This window comes from Tamandua tetradactyla, chromosome 2 (genome assembly GCF_023851605.1).
Source record: "Tamandua tetradactyla isolate mTamTet1 chromosome 2, mTamTet1.pri, whole genome shotgun sequence".
Taxonomy (NCBI): domain Eukaryota; kingdom Metazoa; phylum Chordata; class Mammalia; order Pilosa; family Myrmecophagidae; genus Tamandua; species Tamandua tetradactyla.
Window position 1 is genome coordinate 55,923,550 of NC_135328.1, and position 25,107 is coordinate 55,948,656.

A 25,107-nucleotide genomic window follows, 5' to 3' on the forward strand; every position below is an offset into this window, starting at 1 on the left:
TCCCTGCCACATGGGTGGGATTGTCCTTTTCTCTCATTCTCTGCTGGGTTATGGGCACATTGAAGCACCCACTGCGAGACTGGCCAGGTCACAGTGCCACCTCTCCCAGTGGCTTTTAGCCTTTCTATATGGGGCACAGAAGTACATTTTTAAAACTTCCAGCCAGGGTCTTTTCCAGGTTCCTGGCAAGCTGAATGTCCAAACTCTACGCAACGTCACTCTCTTCCTCATATCCCTCACTCTCTCACACACTCAGTGGGCCCATAATCATTACAGGGCACTTACTTTTACAGAATCATAGTGGCTCTTAGTAGCCACTGGGGCATTCACACTTACCGTGCCCTTCTCCCGTGGTTGTCCTTCAGCTCCGTGTCTATATTTGAGAGAGAGGCGGGTAAGGGGTATGGGATGTTTGGGTTTTTCTTTTTTCTTTTTGTTTCTTTTTTCTGGCGTGATGCAAATGTTCTAAAAATGATCACATGGTGATGGATGCATGGCTGGGTGTTGGTGCTGTGAGCCATTGATTGTATAATTTGGATGGACTGTATGTGTGTGCAGATATCTCAATAAAAATATTTAAAAAAAAAAGATTTGTTGGTCAGCAACTGCCTCAAAAGAACCTCTGCGTTGATGAACATTTTGTTGGTTTATTATGGCGGACATGGAGACGTGCCGTATAGAGCCCTGTTTAAGGAAGAACATACAGACAGTTGCAAGGAGTAGTGTTAGCTGACAGCCTGCAACTGCAAGTGTCTTCATGGTCAATTTAAGCTTTTTTTAAAAAATTAATATCTATATTGAGATATAATTCACACACCACAAAATTCACCCTTTTAAAGTGTATAATTCAATGGTTTTTAATATATTCACAGAGTTATGTAACCATTGCCACTAAGTTTAGAACATTTTCATCACCCCCCAAAAGAAATCATGTACCCGTTAGCGGTCACTCTCCACTTCCTCAGCCTCAGCTGCTAGACAACCACTAATCTGCCTTCTGTTTCTATGGATCTGCCTATTCTTGATGTTTCATAGAAAACATTCAACATATGCATTTTTGTGTGTCTGACTTATTTCACTCAACATGATGTCTTCAAGTTTCATCCATGTTGTTGTAGCATGTATCAAACTTCGTTACTTATTATAGCTGAATAGTATTCCACTGTCTAGATATTTCACATTTTAAAAATCTAATTAAAGGTTGAAAGACATTTCAAGCCAAGTTTTTGAGCTAATGCCACACTCTTCTCAGGGTAGCCCCCAGCCAATGACATCAAGGCTACGGAACCAGGGCCTGTTCATTCCACCCACTGTGAAACTCTGTCAGTAGGCTGCCTTAGCTCTGGAGCTCCTCTTTGGGCTGGCAGAGACTTGGTCAGTTATGCACTGTCATCTTTCAGCATCTCCTGCCCAACCCTGCCTGGTCTCCTTTACCTGGCACAGGTATTACCCCTCAATAATCCTTTTGCACTCGTGAGAGTTTGCTTCCTGGAGAAACCAACCTGTGGCATATACTATGAAAGGAACCAAAGGCCATATAGCATTCAATCCCCATTAAAGTGAACGGTGACTTCCCATCTCCTTTGTCTGTCTTCCCTAGCAGACTGTCAGCTCCTTGAGAGTGGGAATGCAGCATACACCTGAGGAAGAGAGGAGGGGGGCATTTTTAAGATAAGGCCTCTGAGGTCAGAAAGACCTGGATTCAAATTCAGGCTTTGCCTTCTGATTCACTGTGCACCAGTCATTTTATCCCTCCACATCTCCTTTTATGAAGATAAAAAAAGTATTTCACAAAATAATTTTTTTGTCATCAAGAGTTTTTTCTAATTTATTAATTAAAAAATTAACAAACAAAATATAACATTAACATAGATAATCAGTAATTCACAATATCATCACTTAGTTGCATATTCATCATTTCTTAGAACATTTGCATCCATTCAGAAAAAGAAATAAAAAGACAATAGAAAAAGAAATAAAACAAAGACAGAAAAAACAAAAGATTATACCTACCATACCCCTTACCCCTCACTTTCACTGATCACTAGCATTTCAAACTAAATTTATTTTAACATTTGTTCCCCCTATTATTTATTTTTATTCCATATGTTCTACTCTTTTGTTGACAAGGTAGATAAAAGGAGCATCAGACACAAGGTTTTCACAATCACAGAGTCATATCGTGAAAGCTATATCATTATACAATCATCATTAAGAAACATGGCTACTGGAACACAGCTCTGCATTTTCAGGCAGTTCCCTCCAGCCTCTCCATTACATCTTGAATAACAAGGTGATATCTGCTTAATGCATAAGAATAACCTCCAGGATAACCTCTCGACTCTGTTTGGAATCTCTCAGCTATTGACACTTTGTCTCATTTCACTCTTCCCCCTTTTGGTTGAGAAGGTTTTCTCAATCCCTTGATGCTGAATTTCAGCTTATTCTAGGGTTTTTCTCAATCCCTTGATGCTGAGTCTCAGCTCATTCTAGGATCCCTGTCCCACTTTGCCAGGAAGGTCCACACCCCTGGGAATCATGTTCCACATAGACAGGGGGAGGGTGGTGAGATTGCTTGTTGTGTTGGCTGGAGAGAGAGACCACATCTGAGCAACAAAAGAGGCTCTCTTGGAGGTGACTCTTAGGCCTAAATTTTAAGTAGACTTGACCTATTCTTTGTGGGTTTAAGTTTCATATGAATAAACCCCAAGACTGGGGGCTCAGCCAATAGCTTTGGTTGTCCACACTGCTTGTGAGAATATCAAGAATTCAACTAGGGGGGGTTGAATTTCTCCCCATTCTCACCATTCCCTGAAGGGGGCTTTGCAGATACTTTTCCACTCACTGATCGAATCACTCTGGGATTCATCGGGGCATCACTCTGGACAAACCAACAAAATGTCATGTCCTACCTGAGATTCCAAGTACTTACGGTGTTCAATCAAACTATCTAGCATTTCAAACTAAATTTATTTTAACATTTGTTCCCCCTATTATTTATTTTTATTCCATATGTTCTACTCTTTTGTTGACAAGGTAGATAAAAGGAGCATCAGACACAAGGTTTTCACAATCACAGAGTCATATTGTGAAAGCTATATCATTATACAATCATCATTAAGAAACATGGCTACTGGAACACAGCCATGTAAGTTATATTAGGAAATGCACTAGTCAAAATATAAATTTTGTACCAAATAAACATTTTTTGCTTTAGTCTCACACATAAGGTGACATTTTAAAATATTAATTGCCATCTATTTTCAGCACCCTGCAGTAATGACATTTCATTCTTCTTCCTCATGCAAAAACATTTTTTAAATTTGTACATTTAGTCTCCATTATTATACACTCTGGTCATTCCTAGATTATACTATCTCAATCTTTAACATCTATCTTTCTTTCTGATTTCATTTATGCCCCAGCCCTCCTCCCTCTAGCATTCTCACATGCAGCTTCATTCAGTGTTTTAGCATAATTGTATTACAGTTAGGTAGTATTGTGCTGTCCATTTCTGAGTTTTTGTATTCAGTCCTGTTGCACAGTCAGTATCCCTTCAGCTCCAATTACCCATTATCTTACCCTAATTCTATCTCCTGTTGGTCTCTGTTTCCAATGACATATTCCAAGTTTATTCTCGAATGCTGGTTCACATCAGTGGGACCATACAGTATTTGTCCTTTAGTTTTTGGCTAGACTCACTCAGCATAATGTTCTCTAGGTCCATCCATGTTATTACATGCTTCATAAGTTTATCCTGTCTTAAAGCTGCATAATATTCCATCGTATGTATATACCACAGTTTGTTTAGCCACTTGTCTATTGATGGACATTTTGACTGTTTCCATCTCTTTGCAATTGTAAATAATGCTGTTATAAACATTGGTGTGCAAATGTCCATTTGTATCTTTGCCCTTATGTCCTTTGAGTAGATACCTAGCAATGGTATTGCCAGGTCATATGGCAATTCTATATTCAGCTTTTTGAGGAACCGCACAAAATAGTTTTAGGGAGTAGATATGATCAATCACATAAAGTGCTTAACACATAATAATAACACAGCATAGCCAAGTGGACCTACATGTCAGGCACTTTCTAAGACTTGACCTATATTAGGTCATCACAAGCTTGACAGGGAGCATAATCATCTCCAACATAACAGATGATACCTGGCTACAAAGTGGCAGAGTCAGGATTTAAACCCAGGCGGCCAGGCTCCAGTGTCCGTACACTTCAGCATGGCACGCCATTGTGAATCTGCCGAACGAAGGAAGGCCATCTTGGGTCCCACTGCTTAGCACAAACCACAAACACAGAAATTATGGTTTACTTTGAGTTTCAGGGGCTGTGTTGTACATAATCCCAGGTTCAGAGCCAGCTGAAGTCACTCTTTTTCCACTTTCAGGAGATCATCTGAAAGGGACTCAAGGCGGGAAATGAGACAGACGCTCCTCTAAGGAGGCCTGTGCCATTTGTCCTCACTCTCGGCCTGAACTGCCAACCCCACGGGCACTGCTCTGGGATCAGAAAGTAGGCTCTGCAGAATTCGGGCCTTTGGGCTAACTGGGAAACAAGTGACACTTCTTATTCCTAACCACCCAGAAACAGGGAATAGAGGGATGGATAAGTGAATTGAATTTCAAGGTTTCTTTTTTTTCAAAGCCAGGTCCCTCCATTAGTGACAAATACTGTATAAACATCTGTCACTGGTAAAAAGTTATATAAGCACACTCCAACATTCCTTGGTGACACAGCACAACTCTCCCATTGCCAGAGTCTCCATTCTTGATTTCCAGTGTTTTAAGGTGTTGCAGAGAAGACTTTGTTTTAGCCCTTTCCATAGCTGAACTTTCCCTCCATGAATCCCCCATCTGAAAGTAGGTTTTACTTCTTCGTTTCAGTTTTAATCCTTTGCTTCCCATTAGTCATCATCATCATCTGGCAAGCAAAACTTTATGGATACTTGCTTACCTGCCAGACACATGTACTAAGCATGTTACACATGTGTTGACTCATTTAATTCTCATGAGAGACATATGACTCAGCTATTGTGATCACACCCATTTCATGGATGAAACAGCTCAGGCCCCCGAGAGGTTAAGTGACATCTCCAAAGAGACCTCCATGGCCAGATGTGTGTGAGTCTAGGACCAGCTGCCCTGCTACCTTCCTATATGTAAATGAAGTTCGTTTCATCCCCTGAAGTCGTTAGAGCATTTCCAAGTCTCTGATGAAGATCAGGGAATGAAAAGTGAACCGTGAAGCAATTTAGGAGGAGAGCTAGTGGGGTGGGGGAAGGGGAGCAGCGCTGCTCATATACTCCCCACCCCGGACTCATCTCATACTCCTTTGAGCCAAAGCCACAACCTCATCTGTCTCCATCATGTAAGGGACACTGGTTCCCTGTAAGGGTGGGACTCACACCTCAGTTTGCCTTACTGAGGACAAGGGGCACAGCTGTCTTTCAGAGTAAAAGATAAATAACGTGGATTCCAAAAGACCCTTCATCTCCAATCACAGCTGTCTTGCCTAAAGAATCCACCACTGTGTTTGTTAAACCCACACTTTAATTACTCCAAAATTATGTTAAATCCTTGCATAAATATTGCAGTGGCATCCTCTGAAGAATTTCATTACAGAAAGTTGGGTTGCCGCCAGCACACTTGGTTCAAAAGTAAGAGGAACACAGGCAAATGAAACAAAGATATATATTGTTTTCAAAATAAAAAGGCAAGGGGGCTATCCTTTGTCGGATCAGCCAGGTCTCAAAGAGAAATGTCTCACAGAAGCAGAAATTTCCCATTTTACAGACTGAGAGGGAAAAAAAAAATGCCCTTCAGTCCTTCAGTTTCGTAGGTTTTGCTTCTGGAAAAACCTAAATCCGATTAAAAATTAATAACTGGTGGTATTAATTAAGGGGAAGAAGTCCATCAAGAGAACCCCAATATGTTTACAGTGTCCCCAGGAAAGCAGGAAAATTCACAATCAAGTGTGTAAATGTTCTAAAAAAGGGTCCTGAATATTTTATGAATATTTGTCATAAAACAGAAATAATAACCACTGTGCAGAGCTATTAGAATTAATATTTATGCTGCCCGCCATGAAATATTCATGGGGACAGAGAAAGGGGGACCCGTAAGACAAGAATTAATTTACACTGGGCTCGGTTTACCCGCTGGCTTGATGTTTAAAGACGGCTGACAAGCCTCGGTATGAATCCGCCAGTCACTTCCCGCAGTCGGCGGCGTGGAGGGGTGGGGGAACGGGTCCAGGCTGCTGACAGCTCACAGATTGAGTTTCTGACAGCCCTTGAAAAAACCTAAACGGCCCCCCACCTTTTTTTCCTTCTTCCATTGCCCAAGGCGCTCTGTTCTGCCACCGTTCATCCGGTCTCCCCTTCCATCTGCTGAAATTAACGAATTAATGAGCGCGATACGCTTTACAGTAGGGCCCTATGAATGTTTACAGGCGATTAAATTATAATGCGAGGCGGCTGTATAATTCATGAACCAATTAAAGGAAGTGTTAGTTGATTTGATGGGATGAGGGCTACAAAATGCATTTAACTAATGGGGAACCGCGGGCTGCCGAGGGCCGGCTCCCTCTCTCGGATTACGCGGCTAATTGCTCGACTTTATGGGGCTGTCACAGATAGCCATGCATATTTCATTGTTCTCAAATACTTCAATTGTTTGCCTTCCTGTCGCGGCTGTAATGTGGAGAAGCCGGGCCAAACTTGGGTGTAGTTACAGAGCCCGGGCGGCGGCCAGGACCTGAAAACCTGAGCTACCGCGTCGGGTGTCGCCGGCCATTAGGTGATTGAAAAGTCCCCGCATCCCATCGCCCTTTGTCTTACTATGGACACTAACTCTGGTCGCAGACTTCAGGACAGGGGCGACACGGGGATTCTGGCCCCCTTTTCTTTTGCGGGGGGGCAGTGGGAGGGGAGGTCCTCTAGTCCCCTGGCTTCCATTGTTCACATCAGCCCCTGCCACAGACCGGTGTCCAAAGTGCAGGTGTGTCTTCAGGTCATGGAGAAGCCCCGGTTTCCCCTAGGGTGGTTCCAGGAGGGTTTGCTCCAGGTCCCACTTTGTCCATCTGTACAACAAGGCCACCCCGGGTTTCCTTAAGTGCGGTTTGTGGAAAGCGTGGAGGCAAACTTGAGGCTCTGACATCAGCTCCTTGGTTAATGCTTGGAAGGAAATTAGTAGAGAAGAGCAAATAAACCTGCCCCAAGAAGGAATAAAATTATGTTGATTCTCAGGTAGATAAAAATACTTGCACGATTCTGTGAGCCCAAGGTCAGAAGAGATGAAGGTGGCTGATTTCCCAGCTGGGGCAACACGGATGTCTAATTTAGGGAGGTGCCACTTTAAACCAACAACCTCAGGTTACTCTTCCAGGAATGGGAGTAAATTCCCCCAGCACATCCTACATTATCAGACTCCTGCATAATGGTCAACTAATCTTAACAGCCCAGCTGACTGGTCATTTTTCTGAAATGGTTTTACTCTTTTCTCTGGCTTCTAACTTAAATTCTGGATTCAATATGAGCTAAACATACACACTCATATGCACACACACACAATAGACAGATAAAAACCCTTTGGCTACCATCTTCAATCCCCCCCCCCATTGATACCTAAGAAAGAATTTCTTTTGCTCCCATTTTTGCACTCACGGATGTTAGGAGGGACTGGACAGTGGTAGCCAGAGGGTGGGGTCCTGAAGCCCAAACTTGCTGATTGATGATCAGCCACAAGTCTCCAGACTTGTGTAACCCTGGCAAACCTCACTCCCCATCTCTAAGATGAATGACAGTGGGTGGTAATCCATGTGCTTAATTTTGGTCTAGCATGCAATAACTGCCCAGATTATTTTAGTCAATATTATTTTCATGTGATATTAGAGACACCAATGAACACAATCAGAGAAGCTTAAACTTACCACTTTTCACCTGCACAAATGCACATTACAGTAGAGATTAACTCTCCTCCCTCCAAAAAAGCCCTGCATATTTGGATAAATGCTGTGCTGTCAAATTAAGGAACCAATGAGATCAACAAGAAGGTCTTATGCAGTCGGCAGAATCATGGGGCATCACTGACTAGATACAGATGGAAAAGGTTGGAAAAGCCCAGGGGCCATAGGTGGCAAAAGTACCCAGTCAACCCTTCAAGAATAAAAGAAGGGCTGATTGTAAATTAATAGGAATTTAACTCAGTCTAAAATATTTACTTGGGGCCTAAACTTAAAACTGGTAGTCAAGCTAGATTTCATGCATTCTGGTTTAAAATAAAACCAAACTATCCACCCCACTTATAGTTATTTACTCAGAAGAATTGAAAGGAGGGATTTGAACAGACATTTGCACATTAATGCCCAAAGTGGCATTACTCACAATTGTCAAAATGTTGAAGCAAGCCGAGTGCCTATCAATAGATGAATGGATAAGCAAAATGTGGTTTATACATGCAGTGGAATATTATGAAGTCATGAAAAAGAACAAAGTTCTGATACATGCTACAACATGGATGAATCTTGAAGACATCAAGCTGAGTGAAATAAGTCAGATACAAAAGAACAATATTAAGTATCATATGATTTCACTGATATGAAGTAATTAGAATAAACAAATCAATAGAGTCAGAAACAAGAATACAGGTTACCAGGGGCTGGAGGGTGTAGAGACTGGAAAGTTAAAGGTTAATTGGTATAGAATTTCTATTTGGGGTGATAGAAAAGTTTTGGAAATAGATAATGGTGATGGGAGCACAACATTGTTAATGTAATTAACCAGCATTGTATTATATATGACTGTGGTTAAGGGGAGAAATTTTAGGTTATTTATGTTACTAAAAACAAAACAAAACAAAACAAAAATAACTTAAAAATCTTCCAACCAAGAAAAAAAAAGAGGACATTATCAGGACAATTGAAAAAGTTGGAATGTGGACTGTATGCTTTAAATCAATGTTAAATTTCTTGAACTTGATAGCTATACTTAAGGTGGTTACACAGTGAATGTTATTGTTTCAGGAAACATACTTGAAGTGTTGTTAGAGGAGCATGATGTATGCAACCTACTCTCAAATGTTTAGTTAATAGACAGAGAGAGAAAGGGAAATAATAAATGTTATAGAATACTAAATTTGGTAAATCTGGGTTTCTGGGTGAAGGGAATATTAGAGTTTTATGTATTGTTTTGAAACTTTCCTGCAAGTTTGGAGTTATTTCAAAATAAAAAGTAAAAGAAAAAACAAACAAAAAAAGTGTTTAGCAAATGCTTACAAACTGTCCTAAACATTTTACAGACATTGCTTAATATAATCTTCCCAATACCCTCACGATACCCTTGTGGAATAGACATATACAAATGGGGAAACTGAGGCCTAGAGAAGCCAAGCATCTTGGCTTAGGAATTTTTTTTTAAAGTAAATACTTGGTTAAGCACAAGGACATATGGGGAATTTTTTCCCATTCCTCAGTTACTTATAAAAGAAAAAAACTGGAAACAACATAGAGTCCAAAAATAGAGGAAGCCTTGACAAATTGTGGCATACAAATATTCTGCAGCTTTTAAAAGAAATAAGGTAGAATGAGAATGTTCCCACTCTGAGAGAAGCACAAGGCCCAGTCTGTGAAGTTATTTTTAAAAAGTTACATAACATTTACAGTATGAGCCTGTTTATGTCTAGTACAAGAAGCAAATCTGAGAAGATGTGCCCCAAATCGATCTTGATTATTTGAGGGGAGGCAACAGGGGAAATAAAAGAGCCTTTTTTCCTTTCTATTTGTCTATATGGCTTTTTTTTTTTTTAATGAATGAGAAAGTACTATTGCTACATGAGAGAGAAACACTAATTATAAAATCATAAGAAAAAAGTTACTTTAAAAAGGGAAAGCATTGACTGAAGCTAAAGGGCCATAGTGAAGGTGATAACACACCTGAATAAGCCAGGCTTTCATACGCAGCTCATACGATGCACAGAATTATAATTCAGTGTGCCCAGAGGGCCAGCCTCAGCCTCCTATCAGATCCCCCTGACGTCATGATGGAGTCAGCACTCCATTTCACGAGAGTGGGCAGATCAGAGAGACAAGGACACCAGAGATCATGGCCACAAAGAAGGGCAAATGGTGGTGATCCTGTGTGTAGAGCACACCTCTCACCCAGGATGCAGCCTCCCAGCTGCCCAGGAGAAACAGGGGCCTGGTGGTAAAGTGAAAAGAGCCCAGTGTAAGTTAAATGCCTCAGGTTTAGGAAAATTAACTTACTTTTAATTAATTCATAAATTCATTCATTCAACAAATATTTACCCAGTGCCTTCTATGCACTAGAAGAGGCTGTACTAGGCAATATGGATCTATGGGTGAATAAGCCAGAGGCAATTCTGCCCTCTCAGAGCCTGCTGTTTGTTTATGTATATATGTATAAAACTACCTGTCCTTGATGCTTGGGGTTTGATCCCACAGATGAAAAGATTACAATATACACTCTGAAAAGGTCAGTGTACAACCAGCAAGGAGATGAGATCCGCAAGTTATTTGGTAAATATGGGGCGGGCAAGGTGGACAAGGTGGGTGAGGACCCACCTAGCATCTTGGATGGGTTTTTTCCCAGTGAAATGGCTAGGCCATTAATCGCTCATCTCTACAGAGTTTACTACGGGCTAAGCAAGTCACATGACATTATTGTTACCAGACAAAGGTGGTGGATGCTTTTGCCCATGCACTCAAATGACCAATTCCTGAGATTCCCTGGCTTCAAAGAGAAAGAGTTTATTACTAGGCGCATAGCAGGAGATGGGATGGCCTAGTGGCCCAAAAACCTATCTCCCTGAGTTAGGGGGCTCAAGGCTTTTATGGATTCTAACAAGGTGGGTGAGGTCATTACAGTTTCAAATAGCAAGTTTTAAGCAGAAAAGGAGACAGAGTTATTATTTCAAAAGTGCAAACCAACTCTCTCTTTAAGCCAACTTGGCAGGAGATTGCAGCCCTCCCCCAACATGGGACGTGACTCTGAGGGGTGTAAATCTCCCCGCCAACATGTGACATGACACCCGGATGAGCCAGGACCCATCATCACGGATTTGAGAAAGCCTTCTTGACCGAAAGGAGAAGAGAGAAATGAGACAAAATAAAGTTTCAGTGGCTGAGAGATTGCAAAGTCCTGAGGTTATCCTGGAGGTTATTCTTATGCATTACATAGATATTCTTTTTTACTTTATAAGGTATTGGAGTGGCTGAAGGAAAGTACCTGAAACTATTGAACTGCATCCCAATAGCCTTGATACTGAAGATGATTGTATAACTATATAGCTTTTACAATGTAACCTCGTGACTGTGAAAACCTTGTGGCTGGTCTTCCCTTTATTCAGGGTACGGACAGATGAGTAAAACAAAAATAAATAGATAATAGGAGGGAATATGGGGTAAAAAATAAATTGGGTAGATTGCAATACTAGTGGTCAACGAGAGGGGTATGGAATGTGTGGGTTTTTTCTTTTTTCTTTTTCTGGAGTGATGAAAATGTTCTAAAAATGATCATGGTGAAGAATACAAAACTATGTGATGACACTGTGAGCCACTGATGGTATGCTTTGGATGGATTATATGGCACGTGAAGATATCTAATAACATATTTTTTTAAATAAGGCAAGCTGAAAGGAAGAAAGGCAGAGTTATAACTTCAAAAAAAGGTAAACTGAAAGGAAGGGAGGCCGAGTTATTTCAACTGCTGAGTCTAGTCAACACAATTTACAAATGTAAAGGGCTGGGACTTGTTAATGGCAAATTCAAATTCTTCATTAGCATTAGGGCCTTTGCCCTACAAGTTACTTTAAGAAAATGACTGGTTAAAGGGAGTAACAGCTCTTACAGTCACAAAGGCACAAGATGAGGACTTTTACCAATGTTAGATATGGGCTTTTATGATCATTAGTTATCAGGGCAGCTGAATCATAGTTCAGGGATTTTAGGTATTTTCCTCTGTCTACTTGAATATACCAGAAAGTGAAAAGGAATATTTATATAATGATTTAGTAGTTATAATCATCCCTTAAATCCTAACTTCTTAGTTACATTATCTCATGGAATCTTCTCCCTGTGCGAGGTGGATATAGCATTATCCTCCATTTGGTAGATATGAAAACTGGGGCTTGAACTAGTTTATGAAATTCTCAAAGTTACATCTCTAATAAGGACTCTTTGAGTCCAGGTGATTTGGATGCCCCAGCCTGAGCTGTAACCATTGGGCAACACTGCCTCTCAGGATGCTCATGTGTGGATGAGAATAAGTCACTCTTTATTCTGTAAAGAGTGCACCAGGCAGACACTACCTCACTGCATCTTCTCAACAAGGCCTGGAGGTGGGTAATATTGTCAACCCAATTTCACCGATGAGCAACCTGCTCCATTACCAGCTAGCACGTGACAGAGATAGACTTCGGACCCAGGGTTGTTGGATTCCAGAATCCAGTTTGGGGACCACTGAGGTGCATTTATTGAGTGTTTACCGAATGTAAGGACTTTCCTAAGTGCTTTGCTTGTATTATTGCATCCACTCTCTTTTTAACTTGAAGCAGGTTCATCATTTAAAAAATTTGTTGAGGTGAAATTCACAAACATAAAATTAACAAATTTAAAGTGTACAACCCAGTGACATTTGGTATGTTCATAATGTTGTGCAACAATCACTGTTATTGTTATTTAACACCACAACAAGTTATCTCTAAATTCTGAGATGCTGAGCTCTTCGTGTACAACCTGGTTGTTCTCTGGAACTTCAGGTATCTGTGTGACACCTGAGACTCGGGGCTAGTGTCCTGCAGCTATGAAAGTCAGCATTACCCCATACAGCAACTGTTAAAAACACTGAAAAAGTGATCAGACTTTGACTAGAGATATGAATGAAACTAATCTGGTTAGGAATAAGGTAACTCAGATTAAAGGGTAAAGGATGATAGTGACTATTAAAATTTCAACTTCTGTGTGAGACCAAAGGAAGAGATGTTTATTTGTGCAAAATTTATTTTTTCAGTAGTATAATATCTAATTTAACTTGCATGGTCAGCTTATTCAAAAACCATAATTACATGCACCTTGAATAGGGAGTGAGATCTTGTGGGTTTGTATAGATTAGTGTGATGCCTCGATACAATCCCAGAGTAACCTGGGCAGAAGATAAAAGAAAGTATTTACAAAGTCTCCTTGAGGGACTGGGGGAAAAGGTGGAAACAGTAAACTTCCCTACCTGGGGAAGACCTGATATTCTCACAAGCATTGGGGACTGCCAAGTTGATGAACCAGGCTCTTTTCTTCGAGCTTGCCCTTATGAAACTTGTTCCTGCAAAGGAGAAGCTAAGCCTACTTATGTTCATTAACAGAGAACTTCCTCTGTTGCTCAGGTGTGGCCTCTCTCGCTAAGCCAACTCCACAGGTGAACTCACTGCACTACTCCCTACGTGAAACATGACTCTAAGGGGTGTAAATTTCCCTGGACAGGACTCCCCAGATGAGCTGGACCCGGCATCATGGGATTGAGAAAGCCTTCTTGAACAAAAGGGGAAGAGAAATGAAACAAAAATAACGCTTTAGTGGTAGAGAGATTTTAAATAGTGTTGAGAGGTCATTCTGGAGGTTATTATTTTGCTGTATATAGAGATTACTTTTCAGTTTTTGGTGTGTTGGAGTGGCTAGGGGGAAATGCCTGAAACCGCTGAATTGTAATCTAGTAGCCTTGATTTTTCTTTTTTACATGGGCAGGCACCAGGAATCGAACCCGGGTCCTTGGGCTTGGCAGGCGAGCATTCTTACCTGCTGAGCCACCGTGGCCCGCCCAGCCTTAACTCTTGATGATGATTGTATAACCACACAGCTTTTAAGATGTGACCATGTGATTGTGAAATTCTTGTGGCTGATGCTCCCTCTACCCAGTGTATGGACAGAAGAATAAGAAAAGAAAGACAATAAATAAATAAATAATAGGGAGGAGTGAGAAGTATGGGATATTTTGGGTGTTCTTTTTATTTTTATTTTACTTTTCTTGAGTAATGAAAATGTTTAAATTTGATTGTGATGAATGCACAGCTATGTGACGATACTATAAACCACTGATTGTACACTCTGGATGACTATATGGTATGTGAATGAATAATATATATTAATAAAGTTGCATTAAGAAAACCACCACCACCTAGTTCCAGAACATTTTCCTCACAGAAAACTATAACCTCATTAAGCAGGTGCACCCCATCCCCCTACCCCCACTGCTCTCACTCCAGCCTCTGATAACTAGTAATCTGTTTTCTCTCTGTATTCTGGACATTTCGTAGACATGGAATCAATGACTCATGGACTTTTGTGTCTGGCCTCTTTCATTTAGCATGATGTTTTCGAGGTCCTATTTACTCTTCATAACAACCCTCTGAAAAAGCCCTATAATTAGCCCCATTTTACATATGAGAAAACGGAGGCTCCCAGAGACAAAGGAACTTGCCCAGGCCCACCCTGCTAGCTGAGGGCAGAGCCAGATTCCAACCAGCAGTGTCCGATTCGAGAGCTCACAACCACTGGGCTCTGCTGGCTTGTGTCAGTACATTCTATTCCCTTAAGATGATTTTAAAAATTGATCGACAGAACTAGTGATTAATGAAAGGGAGGGGTAAGGGATATAGAAAAAAATAGGGGGAACAAAGGTTAAAATATATTGGGTAGATGGAAATACTAGTGGTCAATGAGAGGGAGTGGTAAGGGGTATGGTATGTATGAGTTTTTTCCTTTTATTTCTTTTTCTGGAGTCATACAAATGTTCTAAGAAATGATCATGGTGATGAATATACGACTATGTGATGATATTGTGAGCCATTGATTGTTTACCAATTACGGAATGTTCATATGTTAAGAATGTCTGTGTTTGTATGTTGTTTTGTTATGTCTCTCTCTCTATATATATGTATATATATAAAGAAGAAATAAAAGAACTCAACCATCTAATAACTAGTAAAGAGATTGAATCAGTAATCAAAAAACCTCCCAATACAGAAAAGCCTAGGACCAGATGGCTTCACAGGGAGTTTTACCAAACATGCCAAAAGGATTTAACACAAATTCTTCCAAAAAATGAAGAGGTGCGAACACCCCTGTGCTGGTTTGAAAGGATGTATGTACCCTAGAAAAGCCATGCTTTAATCCTAATCCCATTTTACAAATCCAGCCGTTTCTTCTAATTTCTATTCAGTACTGTATGTTTAAAACTGTAATTAGATCATCTCCCTGGAGATGTGACTCAATCAAGAGTGGATGTTAAACTGGATTAGGTGGCGATGTGTCTCCACCCATTCAGGTGTGTCTTGATTAGTTTAGTGGAATCCTATAAAAGAGGAAATATTTTGGAGAAAGCTGGAGTTTTGGAGAGAGCAGACCAACATAGCCACGAGAAGCAGAGAGTCCACCAGACAGTGACCTTTGGAAATGAAGAAGGAAAACACCTGCCAGGGAGCTTCGTGAAGGGAAGCCAGCAGAGAAAGCTAGCAGATGAAGCCGTGTTCGCCACATGCCTTTCCAGTTGAGAGAGAAACCCTGAACTTCATCGGCCTTCTTGAACCAAGGTATCTTTCCCTGGATGGATGCCTTAGATTGGACATTTCTATAGACTTGTTTTAATTGGGATATTTTCTTGGCCTTAGAATTGTAAACTAGCAACTTATTAAATTCCCCTTTTTAAAAGCCATTCTGTTTCTGGTATATTGCTTTCTGGTAGCTAGCAAACTAGAACAACCCCTAATTAATTCTACATGGCCAACATGACCTTAATATTAAAGCCAGATAAAGATACCACAAGAAAGTAAAATTACAGAATAATATCTCTTATGAATATAGATGCAAGGGTCCTCAACAAAATACTAGCACATGGAATTAAACAGCACATTAAAAGTATTGTACTCATGACCAAGTGGGATTTTTCTCAGGTATGCAAGTGCATGTCAACACAAGAACATAAATTAATATACAACATTAACAGAATGAAGGAAAGAGAAATAAATGATCATCTAAAAAAAAATTGAACAACTACTGCAAGCTTAGCTCAGATCCTGGTGTCAGGTGCTCATGGACTTTGCCTCTCTCTCTTTCCCCCTTGCTCCTGAACCCCTAACCACACGGCTTCTGAGCTATTCTGGAACACACCCTCTGCCCAGGCTCTCTACTCCTGAGTCGCCACAGGCCACTCCCTCACTTCATTCAGTACTCTCCTGAGATGTCACTGCCTCAGAGAGGCCTTCAGTGCCCCCAGTGGAAAGCAGCACCCCATTGTCTGTCACACTGACTGCTTTAATCTTCTTTGCAGCCCTTCCCACTTGCAGATGATCACAAATGGATTCATTCATGTTGATTGCCTGCCCCCTAGAGTGTGCCTCCACAGGGCACATACTGTGTCTGTTTTGTTGTCTGTTCTACTGTCATCTCATAGTACAGTCCTTAGCACACAGTGGGTACTCAATGAATGTCTGCTGACTAAAATTATGTTGTCCTTAAGAACCTCATCCTCAGAACAGAGGGAGATCCTTTTGTGGGTGGGAGCGGAGGGCAGTTTGAAGTGACCAGAGCAGACCACAGCCAAAAGCCACATGAGAAGAATGGACATAAAGAACTTATGTTGATACAGCAATTGATCAGTGCAGGTTTGTCAGGAGTTTGTCACGTGTGTTTGTCCCCTTTCTCTTTTCCTCCATGACCTACTTCCTCTGTCCTCTGCACCACTGACATTCAGCACACTCTTAGTGAATTTCTGCCGTGTGCAGGCTCCAGGTGGGGAGGGGCCGACCCTGCCCAGGACAGCCTTGCCCACTCCTGAACTAGCTTTTCCTCCTCTGCCTCCTCTTACGGCCTTATTGGGCTTCTCCCATCTTCATCTCCTCCATGTGTCTTCCTTTCCATGGTGCCAGAGGCCCTGTGGAAAACACACCTCTGTGGCCTTCTCTAAACAATTCAAAGGACTTTCCTAAACTTTCCAACTTTGGAGAAATCCTCTCAAATTTCTAAATCTGATAGGAAGCCATTACTTGTGGGTTAGCAAAGACAAAGATGTATCTTCTACCATGTCAAATAAGGTGCCATACAGTGAACTCTGTCATGACACAGTCTTACCAACAGAAGGAGCCTCAGAAAGCAGTTCCCTGACAACCCCTTCCCTTACTGAGTCTGCAGCTCATTGCAGACAACATTTCTTAGTAGAAATTAGGTACAAGTTGCACACCAGACTTGATTCATTGCAATTGGAAGGAAGCTCGATTTGCAGGGATAAAGGATACCTACCCTTTGAGTTTAAACCAAACAGCAGTCCTGTGGCTTGGTGGTGCCCAAAGAAAACTCACCTAATTATCCACTGAAAAGAAACTCAGGTTTAAACTGTTTATCTGGTTTCACCCCTGGGTTAAACTTAAGTGGACCTTCGTAGGAGGTGAAACCTGAATTTCTAGATAATGTTTTTCCATGTCCTTGGCTAGGTATGCAAGCTTGCAATTTAAAACTTCTGAGTTTCAATACTGTCTATGAATGAAATCTACTATTTGAATGCAGAAGTTTGATGGAATTTACCCAAAAATCTGTCTCCTGCAACAATCCTGTGACCATGTGTTCTAGTTTGCTAGCTGCTGGAATACAATATACCAGAAATGAATGGTTTTTAAAAAGGGGAATTTAATAAGTTGCTAGTGTACAGTTCTAAGGTCGAGAAAATGTCCCAATTAAACAAGTCTATAGAAATGTCCAATCACAGGCATCCAGGGAAAGACACCTTGACTCAAGAAGGCTAATGAAGTTCAGGGTTTCTGTCTCAAGTGAGAAGGCACACAGAGAACACAGTCAGGGTTTCTCCCTTGGCTGGAAGGGCACATGGTGAACACGGCATCTGCTAGCTTTCTCTCCTGGCTTCCTGTTTCATGAAGGTCCTCAGGAGGTGTTTACCTTCTTCATCTCCAAAGGTCCACTGGCTGGTGGACTCTGCTTCGTGGTGCTGCAGCATTCTCTGCTCTCTCCGAATTTCCTTCATTTTCCAAAATGTTCCCTCTTTTATAGGACTCCAGAAATGAATCAAGACCCACCCAAATGGGTGGAGACACATTTCCCCCAATCCAGTTTAACAACCACTCTTGATTGGGTTACATCTCCAGGGAGATGATCTAATTACAGATTCAAACATATGTATTGAATAGGGTTTATTCTGCTTTAAGAAATGGGATTTAGATTAAAATATGGCTTTTCTAGGGGACACACATCCTTTCAAACCAGCACACCATGTTTTAGAACCACCAAGTGCAACACTCTCAAAGGAACACTCTGCAGCCACTAATGGTGAAGTTGTGGATATCGTTGGTTAGCATGGGTTCTGCTCACAACATATTAAGCAGGAAAAAGGGTTGTAATATGATGTGTATAATTAAGGCCCTGTTTTTTTTATTTTAAAATTGGTTCCTCCTATTATTTATTTATTTTTAATCCATGTGTTTTACTCGTCTGTCGATAAGGTAGATAAAAGGAGCATCAGAAACAAGGTTTTCACAATCACACAGTCACATTGCAAAACCTATATCATTTATAATTATCTTCAAAAACATGGCTACTGGAACACAGCTCTACATTTTCAGGCAGTTTCCTCCAGCCTCTCCATTACACCTTAACTAACAAGGTGATATCTATATAATGCATAAGAATAACCTCTAGGATAACCTCTTGACTCTGTTTAGAATCTCTAAGCCATTGACACTTTATTTTGTCTCATTTTGCTCTTCCCCCTTTTGGTCAAGAAGGTTTTCTCAATCCCTTGATGCTGAGTATCAGCTCACTCTAGGATTTCTGTTCCATGTTGTCAGGAAGGTTTACACCCCTGGGAGTAGAGAGGGGGAGGGCAGTGAGTTTGCTTGTCATGTCGGCTGAGAGAGAGAGGCCACATCTGAGCTACAAAAGAGGTTCTTTGGGGGTGACACTTAGGCCTAATTTTAAGTGGGCTTAGCCTGTCCTTTGCAGAGTTAAGTTTCATATGAATGAACCCCAAGATTGAGGGCTCAGCCTCTTGCTTTGGTTGTAAGACCCTGTTTTTAAAACATCTTTTAAAATGTCTGAAGACATATATACCAAATTGTCAACATGCTTATCTTTGGATATTGAGAATATTCCCCTAGCTACATATTCTAACTTTTCCTCAGAAAACATGGATCCCCTATGTAACAAAATGTTGAAAATATACACATAACAACCCAGTCCGTAGGCTCTCTGACCAGCTCTCCCAGTGGTTTTCCCTTCTTACCTTTATAGCCTTCCCCATCTCACCCCCACCCTCCCCAGCTCTCCAGAGGGCTGCCTGTCTCCCATCCCAAAGCCTGGACATTAATTGCACCCTTCCCTGGCTTACTCTTTCTCCCATCTTCCAGTGGCTGGCTCCTTCTTTTCATTCAAGTCTGAGCCTAAAAGCCACCTCCTCCCCTGAGTACTGAATCTAAACCAACCACCTCATTGTTTTCAATCATGCCACAGTATTTTAATCCCCCTGTGCCTTAGCAGATAGTTCTCCTTTGCTTCTACCCCAGGCACTTACATCCTTTGGAAGGAAGGGCCCCCATGCACAGGGTCAGAGTCGTGCCCGTTTCCTTGCTGAAGGACTAGAGGTCTTCCTCCTTCAGTGGCCTGAATGTCACACCCTCTCTGGCCTACTGAGTTGGAAAGAACACCACCACCGTGGTGGGACTTTCTGTCAGAGGCAGTGAAGCCCCTCAGTGATTGTGACCAGGCACCCGTGCGCTCAGAGTTCCCAGCTGCAACCTCTCTGGAGCAGCACTAAGGCGACAATGAGGACAGCAGCTGGATGCACAAAGGCCACCTCATCTGGCTCCCCCAGGGGCCATCCTAGTTAATACTATTGTCGCCTCCATTAAAAAAAAATATTTTTATGGATAAATCTTAACATACAAACATTCCATAAATGGTGTACAATTAATGGCTCACAATATCATCACTTAGTTGTGCATTCATCACCATGATCATTTTTCAGAATGTTTGCATCACTCCAGAAAAAGAAATAAAAAGAAAAAAGAACAATCTCATACATACCATACCCTTACCTTCCTTCTCATTGACCACTAGTATTTCCATCTACCCAACCTATTTTAACCTTTGTCCCCCCCTATTATTTGTTCATTTCCATCCACATTTTTTACTCATCTGTCCATACCCTAGATAAAAGGAGCATCAGACACAGGGTTTTCACAATCACACAGTCACATTGTAAAAGCCATATCTTTATAAATCGTTTTCAAGAATCAAGGCTACTAGAACACAGCTCAACAGTTTCAGGTACTTCCCTCTAGCCTCTCTAATACACCATAATCTAAAAAGGGATATCTATATAATGCATAAGAATAACCTCCAGGATAACCTCTCAACTCCATTTGAAATCTATCAGCCACTGACACTATTTTGTCTCATTTCTCTCTTCCCCCTTTTGGTCAAGGAGGCCCTCTCAGTCCCTTGATGCCAGCTCTCTCACACTGGGATTTCTGACCCATGTTGCTAGGGAGATTTACACCCCTGGGAGTCATGTCCCATATAGGGGAGAGAGAGCACTGAGTTCACCTGCCACATCGGCTCAGGGAAAGAGAGGCCACATCTGGGCAAAAAGAGGTTCTCTGGGAGTGACTCTCATGCCCAATTTTAAGCAGGCCTAGCCTATCCTTTGTAGGGATAAGTCCCTCAGGGGCAAACCCCAAGATTGAGGGCTCAGCCTATTTACTTGGTTGTCTCTACTGCTTGTGAGAGTATCAGAAATTCTCCAAATGGGAAAGTTGAACACTTCCTCCTTTCTCCCCAGTGCCCCAAGGTGACCTCCATTTTATAGATGAAGAAAAGGGGCCTGCGAGGTGAGATAACTGGCCTCAAGTAGCACAGTAGAAAGTGGCAGAGCCGGCCTTTGAGGCCACGCCTTCTGCGCCAGAGCCCACACTCTTCACCCTCACGCCACACCGCCTTTTTCTAAACCATTCACTGCAGGCAGAGTCAGCTGATGGCTCCCTGGGAATTCATACTCAGCTCAACAAAAACTCTGGGGGAGGAAGAAGAGGGGGGCTGAATGGACGCCTAGAATCTGCAGCTGCCGCAGCCAGGAGACAACGGAACACAGGAAGGTCAAGCAATGGGAAGGTGCTGCGCAAACCATGGTCCTTGATGCTTTTGAAGCACCCTGGCCGCAAAGATATATTTCAGTCCAGAATGGAAATGGCTATTTGCATTTGATTACCTTTGAGCAGGACAGAAGATACAGATGGAGACCTGTGGAGAGAAATCCGTTTGTTGCAGGGCAGGCCCCAAGGCTATATCTAGCAAGCCTTTGAGATGAAATGCCTGCCAGCTTGTAACATGTTTATTAACTTGTCAATGATTCTGAATGATTACGTCTTCCTAGAAGGTCAGTAAGCATGCAAATGAGCAAAATGGATCAAGCCACCATGGTTACCTGACTGGGTGTAGAATGCATCAGAGCCTCCACCCCTGGCTTTAATATCAAGTTTCCATTAAGAAAGAAAGGTCAAACTTTCAACTCCCCTTATTCTTGCTTATTGCATTCTCTGTAACTGCTGGCTTATTCCTGCGGTGATTCCATAAAGGAAAACTTTAACAAATGCAGCTTCTCTTCTCCCTCCCTCCCCCACCCATGTCTGTTTCACATACAGACCAACATTTCCAATTTGATTCTATTTTCCTCCAGCCACTTAAAGAAAAAGGCCTTACGGCCAAAACATTACTGCTGACCTGATTAGCCATTCCTTGCTGATATTTTTATCAGCATCTTCCCTTTTTACAGCTGAGAGAAGAGAGCACTCATTATAGTGCCAGGATACTTACTTGGATTACACTCGGTTGTTGGGGCGGCTTGGAGCCATGCATTCTAGAAAAACATGATCTTAAATGTAATCCATTCCTGTGAGTGTGAACCTTTGTAAATAGGACCTTTTGATGAGGTTGCTTCAGTTAAGGTGTAGTCCAGCTGAATCAGGACGGGTCTTCCTCCTCTTACTTAAGGCCTTTAGGGAAGATCACTGAGAGAGAGAAAGGCACAGGGAGCAGCCGGAAGCCAGAAGCCAAAAGAACCCAAAGGAGAAAGGAAAAGCCAGGGGAGTCCGCCATGTGCATTGCCATGTAACAGAAAGGCCAAAGACGAAGGATTATCAGCAGCCAGCCCCCAAACTGCACTGTCTTTTGGGAGAAAGCACTGCCTTGATGATATCTTGATTTTGGACTTCTCCTAGCCTCAAAACTGTGAGCCAATAAATTTCCATTGTTTAAGCCAACTCACTGCATGGTATTTGCTTTAGAAGCCAGGAAACTAAAACCTAGCTGTCTAAAATATTTAACTGGTTTTTGTGTTTCCCATGTGTCAGGAAACTGGAACTCCATGGTGTCCTCAGTAACCCCTAAACTTCTTATTTAGGGTGTCTTCTAAGTGTTGAGTGCCCTACCCTGTCCTGCCGAAACTGCCCCAGGAGAGAATATTGGAGGTCAAGCACCCTCAAATTCCCTTCGTAATGAATCACACCGACTGAAGGGCAGACCTTGGCAAATGCACTTGCTCCCTGGCACTGTAGCTAGCTGTGTTCAAGTCTGCCTCTCCTGCCAGGCAGGGGGCGCTCCTGGTGGAGGGAACTGTGCAGGGTAGGGCCATGTCTCTCTCATTTTGCATCTCCAGAGCCTGTACTGAGCGCACATAACACTCATCATAGGGCTCAATCAGTGTTTGATGAATGAATGAATGAGTAAATGAATGATTAACAATCTTTCTGTTTGGTGAGATCCGTACCGCCTGTAGAAGTAGCAGCCCCAGTCGCAGTTGCAGTATAGCATATCAATGCCAAAGAGAGCCCCAGGAACCCTCAAATTCCATCAGCATAATTGCCCTAGACCAATGACTATCTCCAATTCTCAAACATTTCCAAGGAAAGAGGTTTATTCTCAGACTCCCTTTTATTAATTTTTTTAGCTGCTACCTTTACATACATTAAAAAGGTTCTCTTTGTCTAAATTCTTAGTGGTCCATTTAAATTCTTTGTCCCTTTGTTCTCCTTATAGAAGATATGAAAATGGCAGCTCACTCTTGTACAGGGAATTATCCTCTACAAAAGTAGGTGCTCAGATTCTAAAAAGAAGGCCTGGAGGCCAGCAGTTCCAAATTATTTTGCCTTCTATCATGACTACAGGAAGGATGAGGCTGGCGCCCAGCCTGCTCCTGCAGTAGAGGGGCCCTCCTGGGTGTGGAGCTCCACTCTGGAAAGCAGGCAGGGAGGCAGGAAGAGAAGGAGGGAGCGACCTCAAAGCCATGAACAACGTTTGTTGAGTAAATCATTTGCATATGTTAACATTTTCACTATTCTTTATAATAAATTCCTTTTGATCCATCTCTCCATCGATCAAAAATCCCCATTTACCATACAGGGGGCGAGAACAGTTGCCATGGGCCATACTCCAAAATGAATTCAAACCTGAACTCATCCTCTCACAAAAATATTTGCACCCTGCTGACATGACCCATGACCTTTCTAGACCAGTGAGCTCAAAATGCGCTGTCTGGGGCACTGGATAGATTTCACCTGGTTTAATTCTCACCTGGGAAGCTGTGTTCACATCTGTCTCTCCTGCCAGACACGGAGCGCTCCTGGCGGAGGGAGCTGTGCAGTTCGTCTCCACTATCATCAGCCCCACTTTATAGCCTGGGTAAGTGACCTGCTCAAGGTCACCTGGCCAGTTAAGTGGCAAAGCAGGATTTGAACCCGGTAGTCTGTGGCAGTCTACACCTAGTATGTAGGGCAGTGGCTCTTTAGTACCCACATAGCTGCTCTGCCCAGCCTAAGGGGTTAGAGGCTTCGAGGCATGTTCTCTACCCCTGCACGGCTCCTCCCACATCACAGTACACACCTGGATCCCTGAACCAACCCCCCCCGACTGGCCTGCTGGGCTGGACTCAGCACTCTGCACACTCTCTGGTGCCCTCTAAGGGTTATTGATACTGACTCCCCCCGTAGGTGAATGTGACCCATTCCCCAGTCAGCCTGCACCTCCGCCCCTAGATGCAGATATCTGCAGGGCAAATAGCTTGAGGCTTGGAGTGATGCAGCTACTAATGACACGTGCAGCCTTCAATGTGTATGGTTGTCAAATTAATGTCTGCACTCCCGTAAAACGGCTCACTCAAGATCATTATCAACCCCACATATATATCTCATCAGACTGGTATCTAGAGAGTTCTGCCTGGCTGATTTTCTCTGTTCTTCTAAGCACTCAGCAACTAAATGTTTCACAAAGCCATTTCCTACCAAAATATTTATGTTCTTGAATGTTTATTAGCCTCTCTATCATGATCAAGATTTTATGAGCACTCTATACTAACTGTGAATTAAATACATAATTTCTAATCCATCAAATTCCAGTTTGGTGCTACATTTGTCTCTATTACATCACAGCAGTTACCAGGGGCTCCCAATGGATGACAACTGAAAGAGTTTGTCCGCGGGCAGCCAAAGAGATTGACATTTCAATCCAGAAGCAGCCACAAGGATTTGGTGATACCACTGATAGCGGGAGACAAGTTCCGTCAGCTCACTGGGATGGGTGGAGGCTTCAGAGGAAAGGGCAAAGCTCAGGAGCAGCACCCACCCATCCACATTCCACCCACAAGGCCCTTTCCAGCCCACCCACCTCTGAGAAAGGAGCCCACCATCTCACAGCAAATGAAGAAGACGAATGAATGAAAAAGAAAGACTGTTTGTCTTCTCTGGTAAGCAGTACAAAGTCTCCCACAGAACAATCCGCCCCATGCCTATTTGTTAATCCAGTCCTCTCTGGGAAATAGCGGAGGCTCCAAGCTATTCACCAAGCCGGGTACAAAAATTGTAATTGCTACCATTCGTTAATCACTGTGAACCAGGACATTTACCTATACCACTTCATTGAAACTAACAGCAAAGGAATTAATAATTCCACTTAGCAAATGAAGAAACTGAGCTCAGAAAGGTGAAATAACTAGGAAGAGGTACAGCTAGTCCCTGCCTCCAAGCCTTTGCCCTT

General features: G+C 42.3%; 1 protein-coding gene across 14 annotated transcripts in view; it reads right to left on the reverse strand.

Moving 5' to 3' along the window:
- Positions 1-25,107, reverse strand: part of AK8 (adenylate kinase 8) — a 193,674-nt gene that overhangs the window by 12,872 nt on the left and 155,695 nt on the right. For 9 of the 14 annotated variants that reach the window (XR_013170154.1, XM_077147388.1, XM_077147378.1 and 6 more), the window contains one exon: positions 1,503-1,640. The exons of 3 other annotated variants lie outside the window; for them this stretch is intronic. Coding sequence is in view for 8 of the 11 variants with exons in the window: in XM_077147388.1 (XP_077003503.1) it covers positions 1,503-1,640 (138 nt within the window). In the remaining 3 variants the exon portion in view is untranslated. Of the gene's footprint in view, positions 1-336; positions 685-1,502; positions 1,641-25,107 lie in introns of all 14 variants that reach the window. 2 more of the 14 variants (XR_013170131.1, XR_013170138.1) reach the window with 2 other exon arrangements.